This window comes from Aricia agestis, chromosome 9, assembly GCF_905147365.1.
Source record: "Aricia agestis chromosome 9, ilAriAges1.1, whole genome shotgun sequence".
NCBI classification, from domain to species: Eukaryota; Metazoa; Arthropoda; class Insecta; order Lepidoptera; family Lycaenidae; genus Aricia; species Aricia agestis.
The window spans coordinates 13931715-13956177 of NC_056414.1; the positions used below are offsets into that span (position 1 = coordinate 13931715).

Here is a 24463-nt window from a genome sequence, read left to right on the forward strand (position 1 = left end):
CAAATTGAATTTTCGTCTATTACGGCCTAACGGTTTTTATTGTTCCTTTGTTAGGTATCATTAATATCGCGTTTGGCAGCGCTGTTGTATTCCTTTCTAATCTGAGTGTTTTTGTGGTAGGATATCATAACCTCTTTGTCGATTAATGGAAGTACAAGTACCTTTATCGATTGTTCAAAAGGCTGAAGTTCTTCCGAATATCGTTTCAGATATTATACAATATTACTACGAAATGGAATATGTACATATAAATTAAAATTACCTAACACTTTGGCGCTTACGACACAAACAAAATACTTTGTGACAATTCCGGCATGCAAACTTAAAGGGTGCTGAAATAAAATCAATAATTTTTCCATTTCCATAATGCATACTCCATTGCTTTTGTGAAATTAAAAGTTTAAGAGAAAATAAAACATGCAATATATTTTCATAGGGCGGCCGCCCTCGCAAATTCATTACCGGCACAACCTGGCGCTTCCGTTTCCGTCGGCGAGCACTAAGCACATACATGCACTTCGCGTACTTATTCACGCTTGCACCATACATCGCTCGTTCGGCACCAGGATCTGAATATCAGGACGGGTAAAACCAGCAGTGGACGTCGTTGTGTTCGATAGTAGCGATGTTTGGTGCCGTGATTTCTACAAGCTGACGTGACTAGGTTTGCACAGGCTAGGCTGTAGGAAAACTAACATAAACTTTGATGCTCGGCACACACGAAGCGTTGCATGCTTGGTACACTGTAAATACTGCTTTCCCGATTTTCACCTTTGTTTGTTTCACCAGTTCTAAATGTTTGATCGAATTTCCAAGTTTTTGCTTCATTTTCTGTGCCGCTCCGTGTTTGACTTTCGAGTTTTCATTAGGAATTTACGATTTTCGTGTTCGACGATTTTGTTTATTCGTTTCGTGAAGTTAAAACCGGAGGTTTTTACTTTTTATAGTTTCGTTTGTTTATTAAGCCTTTGAAATTATAGTTTGTGGAAGTATTATGTTAATAGTATTGTTAATGGTCGCTAAGCTTCAAAGTAGCTTTTCAATGTGTCGTACGTTTACAACGCAGATGCTACAGTGAGCTTGATTGAACCACTTGATGTACAGGCTATACATAGTTACCTACCAGAGAAATAGGACTAAATAATATAATATTATACTAATATAGGTATATCGATAGATTTTCAAGATGTATTTGCATTTTAAAACTTATATCAGTTTTGTTACTTAAAAGGAAAAAATACAAAACTCCAAAGTGTCCTCAGAATAAACATTCACGTAACTGCAAATGGAGTCCCGTATTTGTAATTCATGACATAATCAAAGGCGACCGTTTAACGACTCGCGCGGTGTTACTGGAGCTTCAAACTTAATTAGGTTATCTCACCTCGGCGGCATCCACAAAGGGCCGAGCTTTTAAGCTCGTTGATATTAAAAAAGCACGTTATTTATCATAAATCACCCCCGGGCGAGGGCGCGAATTTCGATCTACTTCGAACAAAAAATATGCAAGTAATGACGGCCGCACTTTGAGGGCTTTTTAAGTCGAGACGTTGTGCTTAGAATTAATTATTTTCGTAAAAGCGAAGCTGTGTCATTTTTAACACGGTTGCACTGTTTTCGTGTTTCTTTTTTTGAAAATTGCAAAGTGGATTGTTAAAATATTTTAATGCGATGTGGAATGACTTATCAATTTTATGCAGATCATAAACGTAGCCTACCTCGTCTACCCTAGTCTCTACTTGTCGCATCGAACGGTTGGCAGTTTTAAATTATTTTACCCTGTACAGAGTTCACCTTATTTTTAAGGTAATAAATATTAAATTCTAAAATGTTTTCTGAAACTTTTGATTATCATTTACAGTACCTTTACTATACAAGGTGTAACAAAACTAAGTGATAATACTAAAGTATTATGGTGTGTATTGGCCCTTGGTTAGGCATCTCTTGTATAGAGCAATTTTTTTTGTGATTTGTATTGGCAAGCGCGTCATGAATTTTTCCATACAAAAAAGAATAAATTACTTTTCAGCGCTGCAACTTTCACAGCGAACTCTATATAGGGGACCCGTACACCCTGAAGCACTTATTAGTTATTTTGTTACAGCCTGTATATTTATGACATTATTTTAAACGCTCAGTAGACATACTTTCAGCACCCGTAGCATGGCTACAGTAGAAATACGGAAGTATAGACAAACAGCAGAGATAAACTGAAGGTGCCGTTCCGATCTTTACCGTAGCTAGCCGCGATCGACAAAAATTCAATTAAAATGCCACTTTATGATATAGACAGCCTTCGTCATTTTATTTAAATTTGAATTTTTGAATTTTTAGGATTTTATTAGGATTTTATTTGAATTTTTAGGACTATAGTCTATGTCATAAAGTGGCATTATATTTGATTTTTTGTCGATCGCGGCTAGCTACGGTAATGATCGGAACGGCACCTTCAGTTTATTTCCGCTGATTGTCTATACTTTCGTATTTCTACTGTAGTCATGCAGGTCTGAGTTTTGTAATTGTCTAAGCTCGGTTATACTGTGTTAGTAAGATGATAATAAAACCGTGGTCTAGACAGTCGCCAGTACCCGCTGGTCACCAAAGCAGCACTTATGAAATAAAATTTGTAAAACAAAGTACAATCATTAATGTCATACCTCTGCAACATGACTGATTAAAATACAGCCGAATTCTACAACAAAAATCGCAATTAATTTCAATAGCAGTCATAATAAGCCGACTTTGATTGATTCCGATAAACAATATAATCGTAGATACACATCGAGTAATGAGGCCGCGAGAACTATAGGCGTATACAGCGTCAGTTGATTACCGCGGGCTCCTCTGTAATAAAACATCACCGCCTTATCGACTGCCTTCTCGATAAGCATCCGTGACGAATTCGCACCACTCGTGCTAGCTCGCATGTCGATAAACACTTCGAAATTCCACGAAACCACAACCGAAAATAAACTCTATTTTCTTAACGTAGAGTTCGTTTTTATTTAGCTCTAAACTCCGTTGTGCCTTATAGGCTCGTAATAATTTTTGAGAGAAAATGGCCGAGATATTCTCATCGATATAATTTTATTTCCAATTATAATACTTAGACTTATAGTTTTTATTGCCGAGGCTTTAAATATTGACGTGGGAGGTCGGTGTCTTCTGACCCGAAATCGTTGTGTTTTCTTTTGAAAGTAGGTGTTAAAACTTAAGAGCTGCCGCTTCATCGTCACAGTGTAGAGTTTTAATTCTAACTGACAGACATATAGAGAAGTAGCTTTAAATTGTTTTATGTAACTGGAATTTGGATTATCTTATACAGGGTGTAACAAAAATAAGTGATAATACTTTAGGGTGTGTACGTGTTCCTTGTAGAGAGTTCACTGTGAAAGTAGCAGCGCTGAAAGACGAAAAATTTTTTTCACTTTTGTATGGACAAGGGCTTGAGCGTCACGAGTTTTCCCATACAAAAGTGAAAAATTTTTTTGGTCTTTCAGCGCTGCTACTTTCACAGTAAACTCTCTATAAGGAACACATACACACCCTAAAGTATTATAACTTATTTTTGTTACACCTTGTATATAAAATTCTCGTGTCACAATGTTAGTCCGCGTACTCCTCTGAAACGGCTTTACTGATTTTAACCAAATGTTATATGCATATTCAGTGGATCTAAGAATCGGCTACTGGGTACTTATTATATTGATAAGTGCATTTGTTGAATAAATAATAGTAAATTATTACAACTCGAGACTGACGGCGACTATTGTTTGTGCGACGGGACAGCGATAGACGTTGCCATGGTGACTTACTTATTTAGTCACTTCAATAAAATAATACGGGCGAAATACTTTATGTGGCAAAGAAACGTTTGCCGGGACAGCTAGTTCAATATTACAATAAACGCAGTACTTAGTAAACTTCTGAAAAGTTTCGACTTATTACACTACCTACGATAGAACCGGCGTGAAACAGCGCTTCCGCTGTGTTTCGCCGAGTAAGTGACTTTACCGGAGGCCCAATCCCCTACCCTTTTCCTTTCCCTACCCTCCCCTATTTCCTTCCGTACCCTCCCCTATTCCCTTCCGTACCCACCCCTATTCTCTTCCGTACCCTCCCCTATTCCCTTCCCTACCCTCCCCTATTACCCCTTAGAAGGCCGGCAACGCACCTGCAGCTCTTCTGATGCTGCGAGTGTCCATGGGCGACGGAAGTTGCTTACCATCAGGTGACCCGTTTGCTCGTTTGCCCCCTTATTTCATAAAAAAAAAAAGAATATTATCGCACATGCGTGGAAATTCAATATATATAATCTATATATATAAAACTCAAAGGTGACTGACTGACTGACATGGTGATCTATCAACGCACAGCCCAAACCACTGGACCGATCGGGCTGCAATTTGGCATGCAGGTAGATGTTATGACGCAGGCATCCGCTAAGAAAGGATTTTAAAAAATTCTCAATATTATGTTAAATTTCATTATGTATATTTTCACTCTTCTATTTAAATTTTTGATACTATTTAAAAAACCGGCCAAGTGCGTGTCGGGCCACGCGCAATATAGGGTTCTGTAGTAGCGCTAGTTTTTGATTGGTCAATGGATGTATAGTTACATTTATAACGTGTTTTACACTACTAACAACAAAGTTCAAAAGAATTTGAACGAAAAGTTTTTTATACTTCTCGGAATACATTTTTTTTAGTTGATCGACTATTACTCAATAACTTATGAAGTCTTCTTAGAGCGCTTACAGACGAACGGCACGTGTCGGCGGCAGTCGACGGCAGACGACGGCACGTGTCGGCGGCAGTCGGCGGCAGTCGGCGGCAGTCGGCGGCAGTCGGCGGCAGTCGACGGCGGCCGTCGACAGTTTATCACGCTTGCAGTTGTGACTTAGCGCGTAAAGGTAAAGGTCCACAGGTCGGTATCGTACGCAGCGGACGTCTCGCATCAAACGGATATTTTTTTTACAGTACGTCCACTGTATCGGCAGCATACGGATTACCGACAGTATGTTTATAATCAAATTAGTCCAAACAAAGTTTCTAGGTCAAAATTTCTGCTTTCGGCTATTCCATCCACACCCCCCTTTTGAGAATTCATTAACTAGGCTATTCGATAATCCGTACGCTGCCGATTCAGCGGAAGTACTGTGAAAAAAATATCCGTTTGATGCGAGACGTCCGTTGCGTATGATACCGACCTGTGGCCGCTTACCTTTAGGCGGTACGTCACAACTGGGGGCCTACCACCACCTCTACTAAGCGACACCGTTTGACAGATAAGCAATAATTACTTTAACGTCAAGCTAGCGATCTTAAAAAAGTTAATATTTCACAGCGGATTTAACAATATTTTGCATTTTGTACTGTTTTTTAGTAAAATTGTATTTAAAAAGTGAGTACGGTAATGTTATTGTAATCTTACAACAAAGATTTTTGGAAACATGATCGTTTTAGGAAAGGTCGTGGTAGGTCCCCTGCAAGCGTCGGCGGTCGGCTGCCGTCGACTGCCGTCAACTGCCGTCAACTGCCGTCAACTGCCGCCGACAGATAGTTAGAGTTAGAGTAGATAGTTAATTTTTATGTTAAAAATCCTTAAAAGGATTTTCTCATTTCCAAATTATCCACCTGCAGAACTCTACTTTGCTTTACGTCCACTTGGCTTTCAAAATATTATTTATTGACTTGATTAACGCCTCCGTCATCTAATGGTTAAGAGCGTGGCTCTCGACTCGCAGGTTGTGGGTTCGATTCCCGCGTTGTAAATATGTTATTTCCTAGTTTGGTTAGGACAATGTAGGCTGATCACCTGATTGTCTGACAAGTAAGATGATCCATGCGTCGGATGGGCATGTAAAAAGTCGGTCCTGCGCCTGATCTCTCGCCAGTCGTGTCGGTCTTCCGTCCCACTGGGTTATGAAAGTGAAGGAATAGAGAGTGCTCTTGTGTACTGCGCACACACTTGTGCACTATAAAATTAGTCTTGCGTACCTGGCTTGATCACCGAACCACCGTCACCGAAATCGGTGTGGTGAGTATTATTATTATTTATTACTTATTGACTTGTTAAAAACAATAATATTATAGCCGAATAGTAAAAGAATATGTAGATGTATACTTGATTTCTTAGAAATATGTAGATTTTCTAATCGTTTACAGAAGTTGGCTTTGCATAGCTAACTACTATAGTCGGAACTCTATTTTCTTTAAATTGTAACAAGTTGTATCTTAAAAAAATAAAACGGTCTTTAAAATTGTACTTAAAATTCCCTATCACAAGAACCACTAAATTGATTTTGATGAAATTTGCAGTATTCCTTAAGTTGAAAAATACCTAATAGGCACAACAAAAAAAAACCAAATCGTAGACTTGTAAGTAGTTCCGGAGAGATTCATTATGTGCGAACTTAAACATGTGCATACATACATACATTTGTTCAGAGTTCAGACGCTGATAACATAGACTAAGTAATATTTATACGGAAACTGGGCAGTTCTGGAAATATTGCATATTCGACCGGTATGGTCGAATTGATAACCACCATTTATGAAGTTAGTTTAAAAAACTTTTCCGAAGGAGAAAAAAGCTATACAGTACCGTTTGTAATGTTTTTGATTCCAAGTTCAAACACCTTTGAGAAATCCACAAATTCATTCAACAGTGTCGTTCCGAATTTAAACTTTCGTGACAACTGGTTTTTGTCGAGTTTTTCTTTTGGTTTTATTCTGTACGAATGGAAGTAAAAAGCAATGTTTTTCCGGATGTGCTTTTGTGGAACTGGCTGAGACGATTCTTATTTCAAGTGAAATTTAACTTTTTTTAAATAATTTCTGTATTTTTTAGGATTTAAGCAATTTGGAAATAATGTGGTATTTAGTAAATGCATAATAATTGTCTATAGAGATGGTAATGTTTGCTTATTCCTTTATTATAGACTCATCTAAATATATAAAACTCAAAGGTGACTAACTGACATGGTGATCTATCAACGCACAGCCCAAATCACTGGACAGATCGGGCTGAAATTTGGCATGCAGTTAGATGTTATGATGTAGGCATCCACTAAGAAAGGATTTTGATCAATTCTACCCCCAAGGGGCTAAAATAGGGGATGAAAGTTTGTATATAATAATACTTCTTAACGCGAGCGAAGCCGCGGGCAAAAGCTCGTTTATAATAAACTGCGTGATACGGGATACCTAGTGTACTTTAGTCAGAGATCTCGCAGCTACTCACTCTACTATTATAAAATAAAAATAAAAATAAAAAAAAAAATAAAAAAAAATATGTTTTATTTCTGAATAAATTTGAATCAAATATTTTCAGAACGTTGAACTACATGTTGCCTACCACCGGTTCGGAAACTAACCCGGCGAGAAGAACCGGCGTAAGAAACTCGCACGGGGCCACTTTTTAGTAAAAAAGTGGAAAATTTGTCTTTTAAAGAAATAAAATTTACAATGTAAATAACTTAATCTATACAATATGAATACACAATTGTAAGTCACATATAATAAATGTTGAAGCAGCCTTGCAAGCAGCCATCCAACTCCCAAGATGTGCTATCGTTGATGAAATCGTTGACCGTATAGTAGGCTTTGGCACACAAACGTTCTTTAATTACTTTTTTAAATTTATTAATTGATAGATTTTGAACGTTTTCCGGGATTTTATTGTAAAGGCGTATACATTGACCTTTAAAAGATTTACTTATTTTGCTAAGTCTGATCACTGGTATTTCCAGCTTGTGCCTATTTCTAGTGTTTCTACCGTGACTATCACTTTTAGTTTTAAATTTAGTTAAATTCTTTCTAACATACAATACATTATCCAAACTGTATTGAGAAGTAACAGTTAGAATACCAATTTCTTTAAACTTTTCTCTCAGAGATTCAAAAGCTGACATTTTATAAATTGAGCGTATAGCTCGCTTCTGCAGCACAAAAATTGTATTGATGTCGGCAGCGTTTCCCCATAAAAGGATACCATAAGACATTCTACTGTGAAAATAACTAAAATAAACTAGTCTTGCCGTGTCTTCGTCAGAAAGAGGAAAGATTTGTATTTTCGTATGTATTAATAAATAAACTCAAAAACTATTGCACCGATTTCAAAAATTCTTTCACCATTGAAAACCTACATTTACCCTGAGGCAATTTTTATTGCTGGAGAAGATTAGAGATCCTTACTAAAACTTAACTAACGTTATAGGTAATATAACTTATGTCCACCCGTGCGAAGCCGGAACGGGCCGCTTGTGTAATATAATTATAAAATCTATGTGTCTGATCCTAATAAATGATTACTCGTCATGCTTACAATTAAAAAAAATATATAATGTAAGTTCTACCAGACATCATAAAATATGTTGTTGATATTAAAAAAAAATGTTACAATGGTAGGTAGGTACTTGTTTAAATTTTGTTTTGTGCAGTCCTAATTTATTATAGACAGATCTTTTAGCTCTCAACCTCTACAACTCTACATTATATTATATGTAATGCATATAATATATTATAATTTTTCTTCAACTCAAGCGATTTATACAATTAACTATCTATTTAGGAAAATATTGAGCCTTTGATCATCGAAGAACTGTATCTAGTGTAGATCAGCTGTTTTGGCAACCATTCATTGGAAGGTTATAAAGTCACGAATAATATTGTTAAAACTTGTAAAAAACTATTTCTTTGCATTTGTGGAGATTTCGTAAATTTGCTGGTTAAAATTAAGTACAATATTATTTATTTTATTTATTTATGTAAAACTTTTGCACGTTTCTGTACAAAGGCGGGCTTAATGCCTCGTGGCATTATCTTCCAGCCAAACCTTAGGGTGTTGCAGAGAATGTGATGTAGATGCAAACCCTTAGAGGACAAGTGATTAAAAATACCTTAAAATTAATCATACAATTAGAGATATATATTCATAATCATATAATATTGTGTTAAGCTGTGGTGTTAAGTAATGTACAGTGTGAAAATAATGAAATGCAAAACCACAAAGTTAAGCCGCCTTATTTATAATGGCAACACCTTTAATAACATTAATTTAAGCCCAGATTGGTGTATAATTCAAATCTTTTTCTGTATGATCGTAATTTACATACGCTAAATAAAAAGCGGTGTCATCACAAAAGATATTTGGAGGCAATATAAACATAATATCAATTTAAATTCCTTGTTAGTGAAGCGAAAGCCGACATCATACCTGAAATTGGATCGCTTCCATTGGTCGGGGACTCGGCCAATCGCGGGCTCGGAGCTCGCGCCCCGCGCCATGTTCCCCGAGCGGCGGGCGGGCCGGACTCGCCGGCCAGACACCGCAGTACCTTCTCACACCTCGAACCGTTGTGACGTGAACGTACGTGTGTCGAGTATTGATTATTCTTTAGCATCGAAAACCGGTCGAGGAAATGCCGCGACCGTCGCGCGAGTCGTACGGGGATCAGAAGCCACCATACTCCTACATCTCCCTCACCGCCATGGCGATTTGGAGCTCGCCCGAACGGATGCTGCCGCTGTCAGAGATATATCGCTTTATCATGGATCGGTTCCCGTATTATCGACGAAACACTCAGCGCTGGCAGAACTCCCTGCGACACAACCTCTCGTTCAACGATTGTTTCGTGAAAGTGCCCCGGCGGCCGGACCGGCCCGGCAAGGGCGCCTACTGGACGCTGCACCCGCAGGCCTTCGACATGTTCGAGAATGGCTCGCTGCTTCGGCGCAGAAAGAGGTTTAAGCTGCAAAAGGGGGAGAAAGACAACTTGAATGCTGAACTGGCGGCTCTCGCGAGTTTCAACAGAGCCTTTCTTGCTCGTCAAGCTGGAGCCCAACCTCCTCCGCCACCGCTGCCGACCGCGACGCTGTACACGCCAACGATGTGTCCGCAGCTGAGCCCGGAGCCGGCGGAATTACCCGAGATGACGTCAGCGACAGTGCTGCCCCGGGAGCGGCCGCGGCGGGCGTTCACGATCGAGGCGCTCCTGGAGCCGGAGCCGCCGCGGGCGTCGCCGTCGCCGCCGCAGATTATGATGCCGGCGGTGCAGGCGATGCCGCGGCTGGAGTTCGTGCCGTCGCCGTACGTGCTGGCGGCGCAGCGCTACCAGGCGGAGCTGCTGCAGGCGGCGGCGCACGCGCTGCGTCCGTGCTACCTGCCGCCGCCGCCGCTGCCAGTCGCGTGACACCCGCGCTCCGTTGGAACCTGCTCCAATATCTCGTGCAATGCTAGGCTGTAAGTACAGAATTCAAAGACTTTTGTAGACTATCGATAAATGTAAATAAAATAAATTATATACGAAGTAGAAAATTATATAACAAGTGTTAAACCTCAAAGATCGAACCATTTCTACGAGTATTCGGTGTTCAACATGATATTAAGAAGCATTTAGCGACGGCAAATTTGAAGCTGTGAAATGTTACAACAATAACTAGGTACGTTCGCCAAGCTATTAATACTAATTTTAGTGATCTCATGTGTATGTCTGATCGTGTTTGTAGAATATGTTATCATTATAATATTTATTAATGTACTAAATGTGTCTATCGAAAACTGTGTAATAACTGTGAATGTAGGGCAAACAGTAAACACTTCTCATCCTTTGATGAAAACTGTTAATTATTTATTTCTTGTTGCTTTTGTATATAGTTAGTCAATATGAATGTAAATATTGTTTTTAATTGTTATAGTTCTAGGACATATTAAAATAAACGAAAGTAAACATACTCACAATTTGGTTTCATTGACTATTTTTAGTTTTATTGTTAAAAAACTATTGCGTCGAACATTGTTGCTTACACAGGTATGATGTAGGCTATTTGAAAATTGCAAAACTATCAATGATGTGTTTAAAATACACATTTGAAATAGCTAAACATTACCTACGCAATTTAATCTAATCTAATGGGTAAAACTATTACAAGCCATATTTAACCTGATTTTCTTGTTACTTTAAATGGGTTTACATTATTAATAGATTTGGCATTAATAGATTTAGCAGTAGGTCAATTAATTTTCTTATATTTTGCATTCCTTCATGACGATAATATAATGTTATGACCATATAAATGCTTATATTCTTCTACTAGATTACTTTTTCACAAAACACTTTTCTTCAGCGTCAAGTTACCCAACGTCATGGTGTAAGCACGGCAACCGCGGAGGTGTCTATAATTTAATCGAGTTACCATGGTTTTTACAGTGAATTAATTTGGGGTAACTTGCTTAAATTCTTCTTGGGAGGGCTGGTACTTTGAAGGGGTTATTTAAGTGGTAAAAAATGGTCGCGGTGGTGGTCTGTTTCACGGTGTAGGTCTGTTTCACGGTGTAATGCGGTGTAACGACCCACATTTGTCCACTAATAGGTCGTAATATTGCGTCCAGTTTAATAATCGCCGAGTCATCGAACCCCATGGTTGCTGTTTTGGTCCAATTTAGTTTATGGAATGTTTCATCACAGAATACATATTACTATTAGTACAAGTAGTTTCATCGAAATATATATTTTTTTAATTAAATCTTTCGAGGTTTTAATGCAAACATGTATAAAGTCGGATTTTTTTTCATCACATTATAAAACCATTAGAATTTCCTGTTAAAATGGATATTGAAAAGGTTGGCCTACACCCCTAACTTATTGCATTTTATCTTTAAAATTCTTTTCGGTTCCGACCGATACAGTTAAGTGAATTCAATATACAAATTGGGTTCATAATCAATTGGCCTACATAGTAAAACGACGCGGGACCAAAAGCCTTGTAGGTACCATTTCATTTGGCTTATGTTTTCCTATAGTTGTTTAAAATGTTGAATGAGAAGCTATATTTCAGTAAATTTATTTAAACATTGTGGCATGAGTTTTATGAACAAGGCTCAACAAATTTTGAAGTCACGCTGATAGGTGAGTGGCTGCATATCTAGACTAAACTTCTCATCTATGGAAGTAACCTTAGGGTAGGACCTGCTATAGACTTAGCTTGAGTATTTCGTCAATGTGAGCTAGGTTAGGTCAACTGCAAATATTATTAGCTGTTTGGGGTGGTGCATCATGTCTCATGTCTCGTTTTGTACAAGTATATGTAAATGTTATCGTTTAATTTTTTTACACATATAACTAAAAGTATATTGTTAAACAAATAGACTATTATTATCGATGACATATTAGCATATTGTTACAACTGTACATAATGCTTTCAGCAAACATCTTCACAACTAACTCATAAATAACAGATTAAATCGACTTCACCATAAATCATGGATAGTGATTGTCATAAAATAAGTTATTTATTTATGTGAGTGACAAATATTTTGCTACCTAATACTACTTAGTAATAAAATAAACCTGGCAGTGATATACGCATAATCACATCTCTTCAGCCATGACCAGCTCTGATATTATGATAGCTATGAACATATTATTTTTACTCACATCAGATTTTTAAGAATTGTGCGCATTGAGAAACGTAATACGAGAAATTTCATAAATATCAAAATAAATAAAAAAATATATAACAACGGGAAATTACCGTCCTGAATTAGAATTTGTATTCTGCTCTCACTCTACCGCGCATTTAATAAGAATCATTGGTAAATTTTGACCTCGTGCGGAACCCTAGTTATACAAATTATTATTCGAAAAAAAAGTTTACGGCATCTTTGGCGAAAAGTGTATATTAACTAACATTAAACATATTATTTTCTACAAATATGCAATGTTACTATATAGCATAAAAATTTCAGTTAAAAATATGAGACCAAGGTGTTACTAAAATTAATTGATAGTAAAAGTTATTAATAGAGAAATCGAAAGTTACCATGCATGCTAAGTTTGATTATAAAAGTAAACCTTGGCGGTTAGCCTTTCTGAGGTGTTATTGCCAATAAAATGCATGTTTTGTGAGGCGTAATATTGTTATATTTGTTATTTACTATCCACACTCATTGTGGATCCATTATACTCGTTTTAAAAAGCGGTACAGGGTGTTTCAATTCATGTTCACAATATGTGACAAAACAAACTGTAGCTGAATTTATTCAAATAAGAATTTTGAGATATTTTGGTGATATTGCCGTGATAAAGCGTCTGAACTTTGTGTAAAAGCTGTCTATCGAGTGACAGTTCACCAGGTGGAAGCGCTCCAAAATTGTTCATGAGCCTAAAGAAATATTAAAAAGTCTGTCTATAAAATCTAACTTCATTTCGAACATCAAATTAAATGATATTTCTACGAGCTAACATTTATCGAGCATTTTTTGCTCGGATGTGATTAACAAAATCCGGCGAAGATTTTACACCTTGACTGCAAAATAAGTATACGTTACAATGTAAAAGTGTGAAAAAAGTTGGAAAATGTGTTAGATATTAATTTGAAGATTACAGGCTGGTCGTACAGGTGACGGCGAGAGATCGATCATTATGTAACAACAAACATCTGCCATTTCTAATCTCATAGAAAGCAAATATTTGTGAGGAGTATGTAACATAAAGATAATTTGAGGTTAGTTTTTTCAAAGTGGATTTACAACTAGATAAAAAAACCTTTTTCATGGCATGGCATATTTGACATCTCCTTGTTGGACGGAATAATTATGGGAGATATTAAAATTGATTTTAATATATTGCATTACATTATACATAATCACATTTATTAAAAATTGCAGTAAGTTAAAATTACTTAAACAATAAAAAATTTTTTTGCCTACAGGCAAAGATGTGTCTCAAAGTAAGTGGTTATTACTACAGTAATATTTGAGACACATCGTCGCCAGAAAGCCCAGAGCCGCCACTATCGAGACAATTCATTGTTCACCGAGAATTAAAATGATGTGACCATAGAGTGTGAATAAACAGATATGGCAATTGGCAAGTTGCTCTTACAGTGTGTTTTTAATTTTCTTCCTTTGTACCTACCTATGTTATTTTTATGTGGATATACTGATTTACATACTTAAGGCCTTCATCTAAAATTTCCGAAAAATTACATTATGCAACTTTACTGTAGCACCTCCGTCGGAGGTATCGCAGACACAATAGATTTTCAATTGTTATGTGGCAGCCGGCTGCCGCTTGGATTTTTTTTTCTCTATTTGGTAAACGGTGTTTCCAAGCGCGTTTTATTCCCCAATATAAGTCACAGTTTGGGATCTCTTTTTCTTACAGTGCTAGTTCCCGCACCAAGTGTGGAGTCTATACCTATTACCAACGGTAATAGGTATAGACTCCACATTCAAAAAAGTAGGACACCAATCTACACTAACATAAAAAAGAGGAAAAGTTTGTTTTTAGTTTGTAGGAGGTAATCTCTGAAACTACTGGTCCGATTGCAAAAATTTTAGCACTGATATAAATCTGGTATGTTCTTGAGTGACATTTTCATGTATAAAAGTTGTGTTTTTTTTCCTGACATAATGTCGTTCTCAGAATTCAACGTGGGCGAAGCCGCGGTTAAAAGCTAGTTTTGAATAAAACTTTTTATAATTTTGATTTTCAATTAGAACTTTATTGGCCTGAGGACTATCCTTAGTTCTGTAGTCATCTGACGTTATTTCAATTTTGATTTTTAAGTGGTAGTTTTTGCTTGAGGACTCTCTATAGTTTATTTCTATACCCTTATAGCGTGTTGAGGGCGGTGCCATGCGGACAATCGCCGGAACTGCTCGGCGGGACGTCGACTCATGTTGGATCCGACTCGTTTGCCGTGTCACAGTCTGCTGTGATGTGTGCCGACTGCATATGACCGGTTCCCGCGACTTTGTTTATAGGTGTCAATGTATTTCTAAAAAAAATTAAACAGACGAATATATTATAACCTCGTCCTTTTTGGAAGTCGGTTAAAAATGGAGAATCAGTGGCTAAGACAACATATTTCAATGAGATGTCTGTTTCATTATTCCTGATGATCCCAATCTTTTGTAGTCGCGTAAATTATTTTCAGACAAAAATGTTTTTACCAATGCATAAGCCTGTTACCGTTAGTAAAAACTGAAGCTATAGGTAAGTACTTACAATTAGTGAAAACGGGCTACCTATCGGATTTCTTAAAAATACATAAAGTATGTGAAGCCAATTGAAATGTAGTTAGTAAAAGGAGCTCGACACTGCTACACATGGAATCTATTATTCTAGCCTAGCTATTTGTATAATATATTCATGGTGAGCAGAATTTATTATCTTAGCAAGTAAACACAGTCGATGAAACATAAACAAATGCAAAGTAATAATTTGTATAGCGCGGTTCAATGAGCCGAGAAAAACAAATGCTACCTATATTATTAACTCTATTATGCGAATCATTAGCGAAGCGTTTTTGCGCATCGTGCATTTTTACTATCAATTTCTAAGCAGCTGTCTCTGCTGAGTCAATTTTCAACTTTATCTGTGAGTCTGTACAGTTAAAAGTTGCGTGTGAGTCGGTAATAGTTGTCATTACATTCGTAGGTTCACTGTGATGGTGTGAAATGAGCGGTCTTTGTGGCCGCCGCTCGCCGATACCGTTTTGAGGTATGTTTTTGTTGTGTTTTTTGTGTAATACCGAGCGTGTGGGATTTGACACGTACCTAGGGTTGTCAGATCAAGAAATGCATCAAAATTAACGTCTCTGAATACGAATCTTGAAATCAATGCTCTTAGTTTTGGTATTGGTATTATTACAGTTAAAACCTCATTAAAAATTAATAAGTTAAGTTGAATACTAATTAATATTGCCTTACTTAAAATTACTATTTGGCACAACTTACAACTATTCAATTTCCTACAATAATCCTTAATGTTTAGTCAATTTTAACTGAGCGATAGCTATTATCATTTAGCACTAATTAAATATTTTCCCTTCTACATAATATACAAAGCAAAGAAGTATAATATTATGTAAAAAGTCAACCACATTGTATGAATAATATCAAGTAGCAGCCCTACTGGTAAGTATTGTTAATTTCTTATACATTTGTATGTAATGTGTATCTGTTTGGTTAGCCCACATTTTTTGTAACGAGTGTGCTTGAGGCAATTATGTTTGTGTAATTTGACAATAGGAAGTTTATTACCCCACTGCTCCTAACGCCGAGTTATGAGTTATTTTTTAGTGTTTTATTTTTATTTTTTTACCGGCTTTGAAAGTAAACAACTAGTCAATAATTGTAAGATTCTAAGGTGAACTAATATAGTCAAAGAAGAGAGTAACACTGAACAGGTAAATCTAAGGTATGGGGTGTTTAAAGCGATTTTAAAACAGGAGATTCTCCGATTGACGTAATATAAGATTAGCTTAGGAAATTAAACTTTAGAGCGACCGCAGACTTACAATTTCAAGTTGGCCAACTAAATCGCATAGTATACCGATAGTCATAGCGATTTATAAGAGCTCGCACATTGCATCCAACTAAATTGTACAACTAAACAATTGGACACCGATCGTATAAGAACCGCGATTCCTTTGCAATTAAAAAGTTGTCCAATTAAATTGTAAAATTAAGGAATTTAGTTATTCGGCCAACTTATTATAAGTCTGCGGTCGCTCTAAATGTTGTTAATTAACATAATATTTTTCGAAGGTAAAAAATAAAAATATATGACATGAATTGATGTGACATATTTTACACCATGCTACGGCGTAGAGTCTACGGCGTAGACCAAGGTCTACGAGGTTGACAAAAGAACATTGTGTTTTTATTTTGTTCTATTTTTTACTAATAAAACATAATATTTAAAATTTTCTAATATCCAATTCAATATTGCTATCTTTATCTGGTGGCTAGTATATAATGAAACAAAAATAATAATATACATTATAAGTTAGTGTAAATTATAAAACAAACATATAAGTTATTTCTAGTATCAATATAGAAATAAGAAAATAGATAAAAACTTATTATCAGGATTCGAAAATTTTGTAAGTATGTATAATTATACAAAATTTCATTAAAATCGGTTGAGCCGTTTTGGAGGAGTTACACGAGAATTTTATAATAATTAGGACAAAATGTTCTGTCATTAGCCGCATGACACATTGGTTGAAATCCGAAAATAATTGAGGAGCGTTTTCACAAAGTGAAATATCTACCAAAAGTTGGTACTTTTTTTTTTGACGTTTTTGCATTCTTTCATATGGGATCTATTGTTTGACAAAAGCGAATTTCAACAAAACGTAATATCTTTTCATGTAATCTTACTCGAATATGAAGAAATTTCACAAAGTGAAATATCTACAAGTAAATATTTTTCACAAAACGAAATATCTGCTCAGTTGATTAGCTGTTTGTTTTTAATAAAATGGCAATACTTTGAAATAGGCGGGAAATAACTACCAGTCGTGACTTGTCAATCGTTTGTCGTGCTAGGTCAGTGTTCTAAACTTTCTTATATCGAAAAAATGGCGGAAATTGAATACAATTCACCTGTGATTGAAGTGAATCGTGGAAGAAAAACCAGGAAAAAAGGTGAAGGGAACATAAGACGTGAATTTGACGAGTTTGAGCCACTGCTATAAAATTATTACATTAAATAAAAAATAAAAACAAGTTACGCATAAAATATGTTAAGAAAAAAAATGCAGATATTTCGCTTTTGTGAAAATTCGTAATTTTAATTAGTGATTTTAATAAAGAGCCTAGTATAAAAAATGTATTTTATTTCATGTACATATGTAGGTACCTGTATTTTTAAAACAACTATAGAATAAATTTTACCTAAGTCCTACCCGAAAAAGAAATAAACACTAAAAACCTCATACTGAAAAAAAACATTTTGGTAGATATTTTGCTTTGCAAAAACGCTCCTCAATTATCGGGTTGATTCAGCTAATCTGATCCTAACGAGCTAACCCTTTACCTGATGAGGCCGGCCAATTGACACATGGCATCATTGGGCGCTTCCGTTGATATTAGTGTTCGTTTGTCCACCGCCGCCGTCACCGGTGGCGTCACCGGGAACGAGATGACGAAGTGACCCGGTGAACTTCGTATCCCTTGCCTTCTAATATAAACCTTCCCTGTACTTCCACGAATATTTCAAGACTAAAATTAGCTAAATCGGTTCTGCTATTCTCAAGTTTTAGCGAGACGAACAAAACTAAACATTAATTTTTATTAGGGTTCAGTACCCAAAGGGTAAAAACGGGTCCCTATTACTAAGACTTCGCTGTCTGTCCGTTTGTCTGTCTCCAGGCTGTATCTCAGGATTGGTGATTAATTATGAATTTTTGTTGTCAAAAAATACTAAAAACAACGGTACGAACCCTTCGTGCGCGAGGCCGACTTGCACTTGGCCAATTTTTTATATAGATATAACATTATTCGTAGCAAGTAACATATATTTTTGATTTCTAACTCCACTGTGAAATTGTCATTCGAACAAGTTGTTTAAGTACTTTGTACAGTTCAACACACACTATCCGGCTAAACTGCGCAGGCAAACCTGTCAGGTATAATGCTATGCCTTTGAAATATTCTCCTGGATGATCCGGTTAACCACCGCTTTTATTTTCTCATTAGTTGAACTTGATAGGTACTCAATCAAATCGTAATTAGAGTTACAGTTTGTTCTGTGAACGCCCATTGCCTTTTTTAAACAAACTAGCTCATTGCTTGCAGCAAAGTACTCTGTACATAAAAAACATATGATAGTGCCTTGTGTCAACTTGAGAGAGCTGCAATTTGACAGCAGCAGGTTGTAACCAGGAGGGAGTTTAGTTCGTAGGTTACTGATGGGTAACACCACAGTAAAGTCGGACATATTATCCTAATGGGCCGGCCCATAAGGAATCCATGAGGATTCTCCCGCCCTCCCCGTGGACAAAAAGAAAAGAATATGTCAGAAGTCCTATCCATATTATAAGTGCGAATGTGTGTCAGTCTGTCTTGATACTTAAACCGCTGAACCAAATTTGATGAAATTTGGTATGCATATACTTTGAGTCCCAGAAAAGGACCTGACCCGGAAAGTCGTTTAGGATAAACGGCTTACAGCGCAATAGAGTTAGCTCGTAGAAACTACAATAAAAAAACGTGATTCACAATTAAATCACGCATAAGCATTGCAAGAGGAAAAAGCGGACAAAGGTAACATTAAAAATGCACGCCGCATAAACACATTTTAATGTAACAAGAAAAAATCAGAAAGACATTAGCTCTTTGTGTAGTGGAACGGATTTCGCATCATTACTCGCGCGAGATTGATTCCCACACAAAGCCTGTCAACCGCCGCCGGTGTGATAGAGCCCAGGGTCGGATCTACCATATAACTTAAGCCAAGGGCCCCGTAAACTTAAACTAAACCCAGCTAGGTCAAGTCAAAATAAAAAATAAAAATTGTGCGAAAATCATAATTTTAACTAAACATATGGTGTAGTTTGCATCCTTGTAAATCTTTTTTTAGGGGGAGAAGGTATGTCGGACACTCAACGACTCGGCGCGCCGATTCACCAACCTAAAACCTCTCATGCTATTTTTCGTGTCGAGGGATCTGACCACTATCAAGCCAACAGTTCCTCACGGCGCATCCCTACGAATCCTACGATCTATCAAACCTATTCAATTAATTTAATTCAAGTCAACGTTTAGCTGTTGAAACTTGTAAAAATGTTATAGCCGGGTCTGATTACACCTACCGAGTAGAGTGGCGAATCAGTGCCGTCGGCTAATTATATTCATAACAAACATACCGAGTGCTTGACCGAGTGTACTGTCTCGTCACTTTACTAGGTAGGTGTAATCAGGGCTCAGGCCCTAAGTAGTGGTAGCCCAGGGCCCCCTAGACTCTCAGTCCGGCCCTGCTCCCGCCGAGACGCAAATGCGCGGTTTTTATTGTTGTTATAACAAAATGAAGCCGTAATGAGTAGGAGTTGTTCGGAGAATGTACGGAATTAAATCACTTGTCAGTGACACGTCACGCGTAGCTTGAGTGCAGTCGGCAGCGGGTTCTGCAGATTTTTTGGTAGGTACAGTGTGCTGTTGATCAATATTAAAATGTCTTGACTTAGGAATTATTACCGATGGATAAAAGAACGTCCAGTTTAAATTATAATATAAATCCATATCCATACTGTATACTTAGGTATATAACAAATTCGTAAGTGTGTCTGTCTGTCTGTTACCTCTTTACGCCCAAAGTCCAACTATGTACCGATTTTGTTGGGTATGGAGATACTTTTAGTCCGGGAAAGGACAAAGGATATACAGTTCTCGCGCGTTAAACGAATTTTGAATTTTGACCTAACGGAGTTGCGGGTGTCAACTAGTTTTATTAATAATTATTTACATCACTAAGCAATTTCCAACCAGTAACAATATCTACCAAATCCTTCAAACTTAGTCTCCTTTCCAATAAAATAGAACATGATCAATGTTATCATAGTTTCTTCTAGAATAATATGTTATAATTTTTAGTTAAAGTAAGATTTCGTAATAAAATTAGTTTTTTTCGGAGCCTTTACAAAACTTTAAAATGGACACAATCAATTTAGTTATTAAACTTCAAAGACGGAACCCTAATAAAATGCCACGACTTTAAAATGTTGACATTTGACAAGCGACGCTGACAAGTTACGCTCTTTACGTCGCTCCACATCGCTCACTTCAAAGCACTTTATTAATTTAATTCAATTCACATTGAATTCGTACCATACAATACATTTAATATACTGTTACACTTTTATACAAACGTAATTTGGGATGCAGCCAAAGGTAAAATTTTAATTTCATAGATAAATAAAATGCGCGTTAGGAATAAAAATATCAAAACTGTGTATTATAAATGATGTGTTTAGTTCATTATGACGATTTTCTAGCATTGACAACTACTTATGACAAGGGCAAAACATTGTATAACCAAAATAACTATGTGTAATTTTAAACACTCTAGGATCTTTTTACTAGTGAATGAGTAAGTACTTAAAGTATTAAATTATGACCCTGACATACAAAGTTCACTGAAAGTTTTGTATGATGTATTTTTAAATAACAAAAATCAATATAAGTACATGAACTACGCTTCTTACGAATTAGCAAACTACGTCTTTCTCGGGGTAGATAAATAAAGCATGTACCTACACGTAGGGTACTTAACAAGAAAGTAGAGACCAATCAGACAATCTGGTTTGGCAGGCAATCATTAAAATTTTTATAGTTCATAATGCAGCATCTGTGTTAAACTACACTACGAATTATGAAAGACAAGCTCAGGGCTGACACATTAGAGGTTTAGTTAAATAGCTGCCAATACAATTAAAGTTTTTGTGCAATATGGTTATGCACTTTGGTTTACTGTCTGGTAATTTTAATCTGGTAAGAAGTTGCTAAGTAATATCTGAGAGACTTAAGACAAATAAGAAAGTCTAATATACTTAATATAAAAAAAATCAGCCCGATCGGTCCAGTGGTTTGGGCTGTGTGTTGATAGATCACCATGTCAGTCAGTCACCTTTGAGTTTTATATATATAGAAATATAAATGAAACTCTTTTATTTCGGTTTATTTACGCTAATTTCCTTCGGGCAAAATAATATTATTTTAAAATTAGACGACGATGTCTTTTCCCGGAACTCAGAGCATTATAATGTACCAAATAAGATAATTTCTTTAGCGGTTTGGGCATGAAGAGGAAGCAGACGGACAGGTAGAAAGATACACTGTCGCATTTTTAATATTAATATGGATAACTGGAGGAGGCCTTCACCTGAGAAGTGGTTCTTGCTTACACACTATGACTAAATTTTCATATCAAATTACATGACATTATAAATCTATCCAATAATAATATTTGACTTGACTAATGCCATAACTAACGTTTAATTTTAATACTAATGATTTAATTGTACCTAATAATTTGACATGAGCATGACTATTGTTATGACTTGTTTAATTTTGTAATTATTATTTAATCTAAATTGATTTAATGACCCTATTGCTTATAAATTCAATAATTAAAATGTGATTTTATCGAGCAAATTGTGATTGGCAAGAAATTAAAGGCTTTTTTATTTTTAAATGTGCGCGTAGCAGCCCTATACAAGCGTACTAAGTAACTACTTGTAGTTAATTTGTTGATTAAGGCAGGCTGAGAACATGTCTAGACTCAATTACTGTGCATATATCAGTCCGAGTGCTAGAATTAACAGGTCTGGGCGATGTGTTGTTGATTTTATTGTATCATAATAGTCCTGACTAATTAGGAATATAGTAAAGTCTGCTCGCTTTTACGATTCGCGAGAAATAAGATGGAGTCTATATGGATTTGATAATATTGTGATTATCGGGGAATCCAGTATTCATTTCAAGTTTATAATACTAATTAAAAGTATGATTTTATTAGCAACATTAAGCAGTTTCTGAAAATGTTCTGTTAGCTTATTTTAATCACTTCATTAAGAGCGACTGTGACAAATATACAATAAGCTTTATGACATTTTTCACAAAAATAAGTTCTGAATGCCGAAATCAGAGACGAGTATTAATTACATAACAGTAATTAAATGAAGATTTTGACGTTAGCCCAACAACATCTGACAAACTCTCTGTTAAATGTATCTGAGTACGGGTTATAAGCTTTGTCCACAATGTGCCTTTTTCGATTCTTCAAGGGCATGCGTTATAGCGCAGTCAACAGCGAACGTGAGGCATGCCAGCGACGCATACCCTCTGACCGTTAACATTAAAAATGATAATATTGGCGTTGCGTTCCTTGACGCATTCAATTATTGAAGGCGCCAATATGAAATTTGATGACGAAAATTAAAGATGAAAGCGCACAGTGTGGACATAACTAATGGTCTACCAGAATTTGATGGCAAATTTTGACAGCAGATTTTCAAAAAATATCTTTGATCATTGGATAAAATATATATTTGCATGTTTCACACACAAAATAAGCCGCTATAAGGATAAAAAAGGAAAAAGGATCAAAATGTTTTATTCTAATTACCACGGCATTGCTAGAGTCAATTTAATTTCTCACTTTTTGCCATCAGATTCTGGTAGACCTATATATTAAAAACCAAAATATAGAGCGGATAATATTACTAAAACCTACCTAAAACCCATAGGATGATTCTCGGTAAGTTTAAACTCCAATCCTTAGTTTCGGAGATGCGCCCGAGGCGAAGTTACCTTTTGTTTTTGAATATTTCCAGCGAACGTTGAGACGGAGAGGCGGCGGTGTTGCCATACATTACCGCGATGTATCCGTTCAATATTATTTTAGGTCTAAATATCCACGAGAGTAGCTCTTGAATTGTTAGCATTAAGGACCTGCCAGAGGTAAAATTATTGTGAACGTAATGTAGAAACGTGTGTAGTTAGCGGCGAGACTTTTGTCTTGTTTGTTATTAACAACAATGAGCCGGCCAGCGCTGCGCGGACACTGAAAGTTGCGTAAAACTAAAGCTGCAAATTTATTATGAAACTTTTATATACCTACATTTCATTTTTTTCAAAATTAACGCTTTTTCGAAATACACTTCTCCTAAAACTTTTACTGCTTAATATTATAAATTATGAGTGCCTCGCTTATTCATTTTTGTCAGCTTTAAAATCGCTTTCCTAATGGAAACCTGTAAGCGATCTGCTTACATGTTTGCCTCTATACATTAAATTAGAGCATAGTATCGATGTATTTTGTCACTTGTAATCATCTAATTTTAACAAATGTCCTTATTTAGTAATATAGAATAATTGAGCTTTGAAGCTGTGATACATAGTATGAAATAATCTCTATAGGTAGTTTAGAGTACATTTAGAGTACATTATAGTTAGTAGGTACATCAAAGTTTACTCTATTTTTAGTTCGAACATAATATTGTTAATGATGTATACTTTGTGTTTTTTTTTCTATTTAATAATAACCTCTTCATCCTATTCCTTGCCAGTTGCCACACCAAATGCGATCGAAGTATCTAGACAAGACTTTCTCGCAGCCGTACCTGTTCTAGGCTCGTCCGGGCCGTGTACCGGGAGTGATTAGCGGGGCGCAGGCCTGTAATCACGGCCCTGCTGCCCGAGCGTCTGCACCGCCGAGCCCCTCACCCCCCGCCCACCCCGCGCCCGCCCGCCGGCGAATACCTCGCCCGGACAGAAAAAAACACAACCTTCGACGCGGGCGCGTTTGTTAACGACGCGACCAGTTTCCAGGGCTGCCAATTTCGCGATCGTAAACTGTAGTTTTACCACCGAAAATTTTATGCAGTTGCCAGCCCTGCCGGCGATGGTGATGGTGGGAAGATTTAGCGAATTTGAATTTCGATTCGCGAGTCCATCCATCAAGGGAATTGATGAATTCGCACCCAAAACGACCAGACGGGAGATGAAAGAACACTTCGCGATGTTAGCAATGCTATTAAGGAGATGGTTTTCATTAAATGCGATTTTTTGTCCTGAAATTATGTTACTATCCCAAAATATGTTGATTTTGAATGAATATAATATATGACTATAATATTATAATAGTTGCCCTAGCTCCTAA

The 24463-nt window shown here is 36.6% G+C and overlaps 1 protein-coding gene across 1 annotated transcript; it reads left to right on the top strand.

Moving 5' to 3' along the window:
• The first annotated feature begins 9352 nt into the window (after positions 1–9352).
• LOC121730422 (fork head domain-containing protein FD4-like) lies at positions 9353–10659 on the top strand. Its single transcript, XM_042119449.1, has one exon. The coding sequence runs from the start codon at positions 9428–9430 to the stop codon at positions 10196–10198; it is 771 nt and encodes a 256-aa protein (XP_041975383.1). The 5' UTR covers positions 9353–9427; the 3' UTR covers positions 10199–10659.
• The last annotated feature ends 13804 nt before the right edge of the window (positions 10660–24463 follow it).

Excerpts from the sequence above, each read along its gene's own strand:
- LOC121730422 (XM_042119449.1), top strand. The coding sequence starts at position 9,428 with ATGCCGCGACCGTCGCGCGAGTCGTACGGGGATCAGAAGCCACCATAC.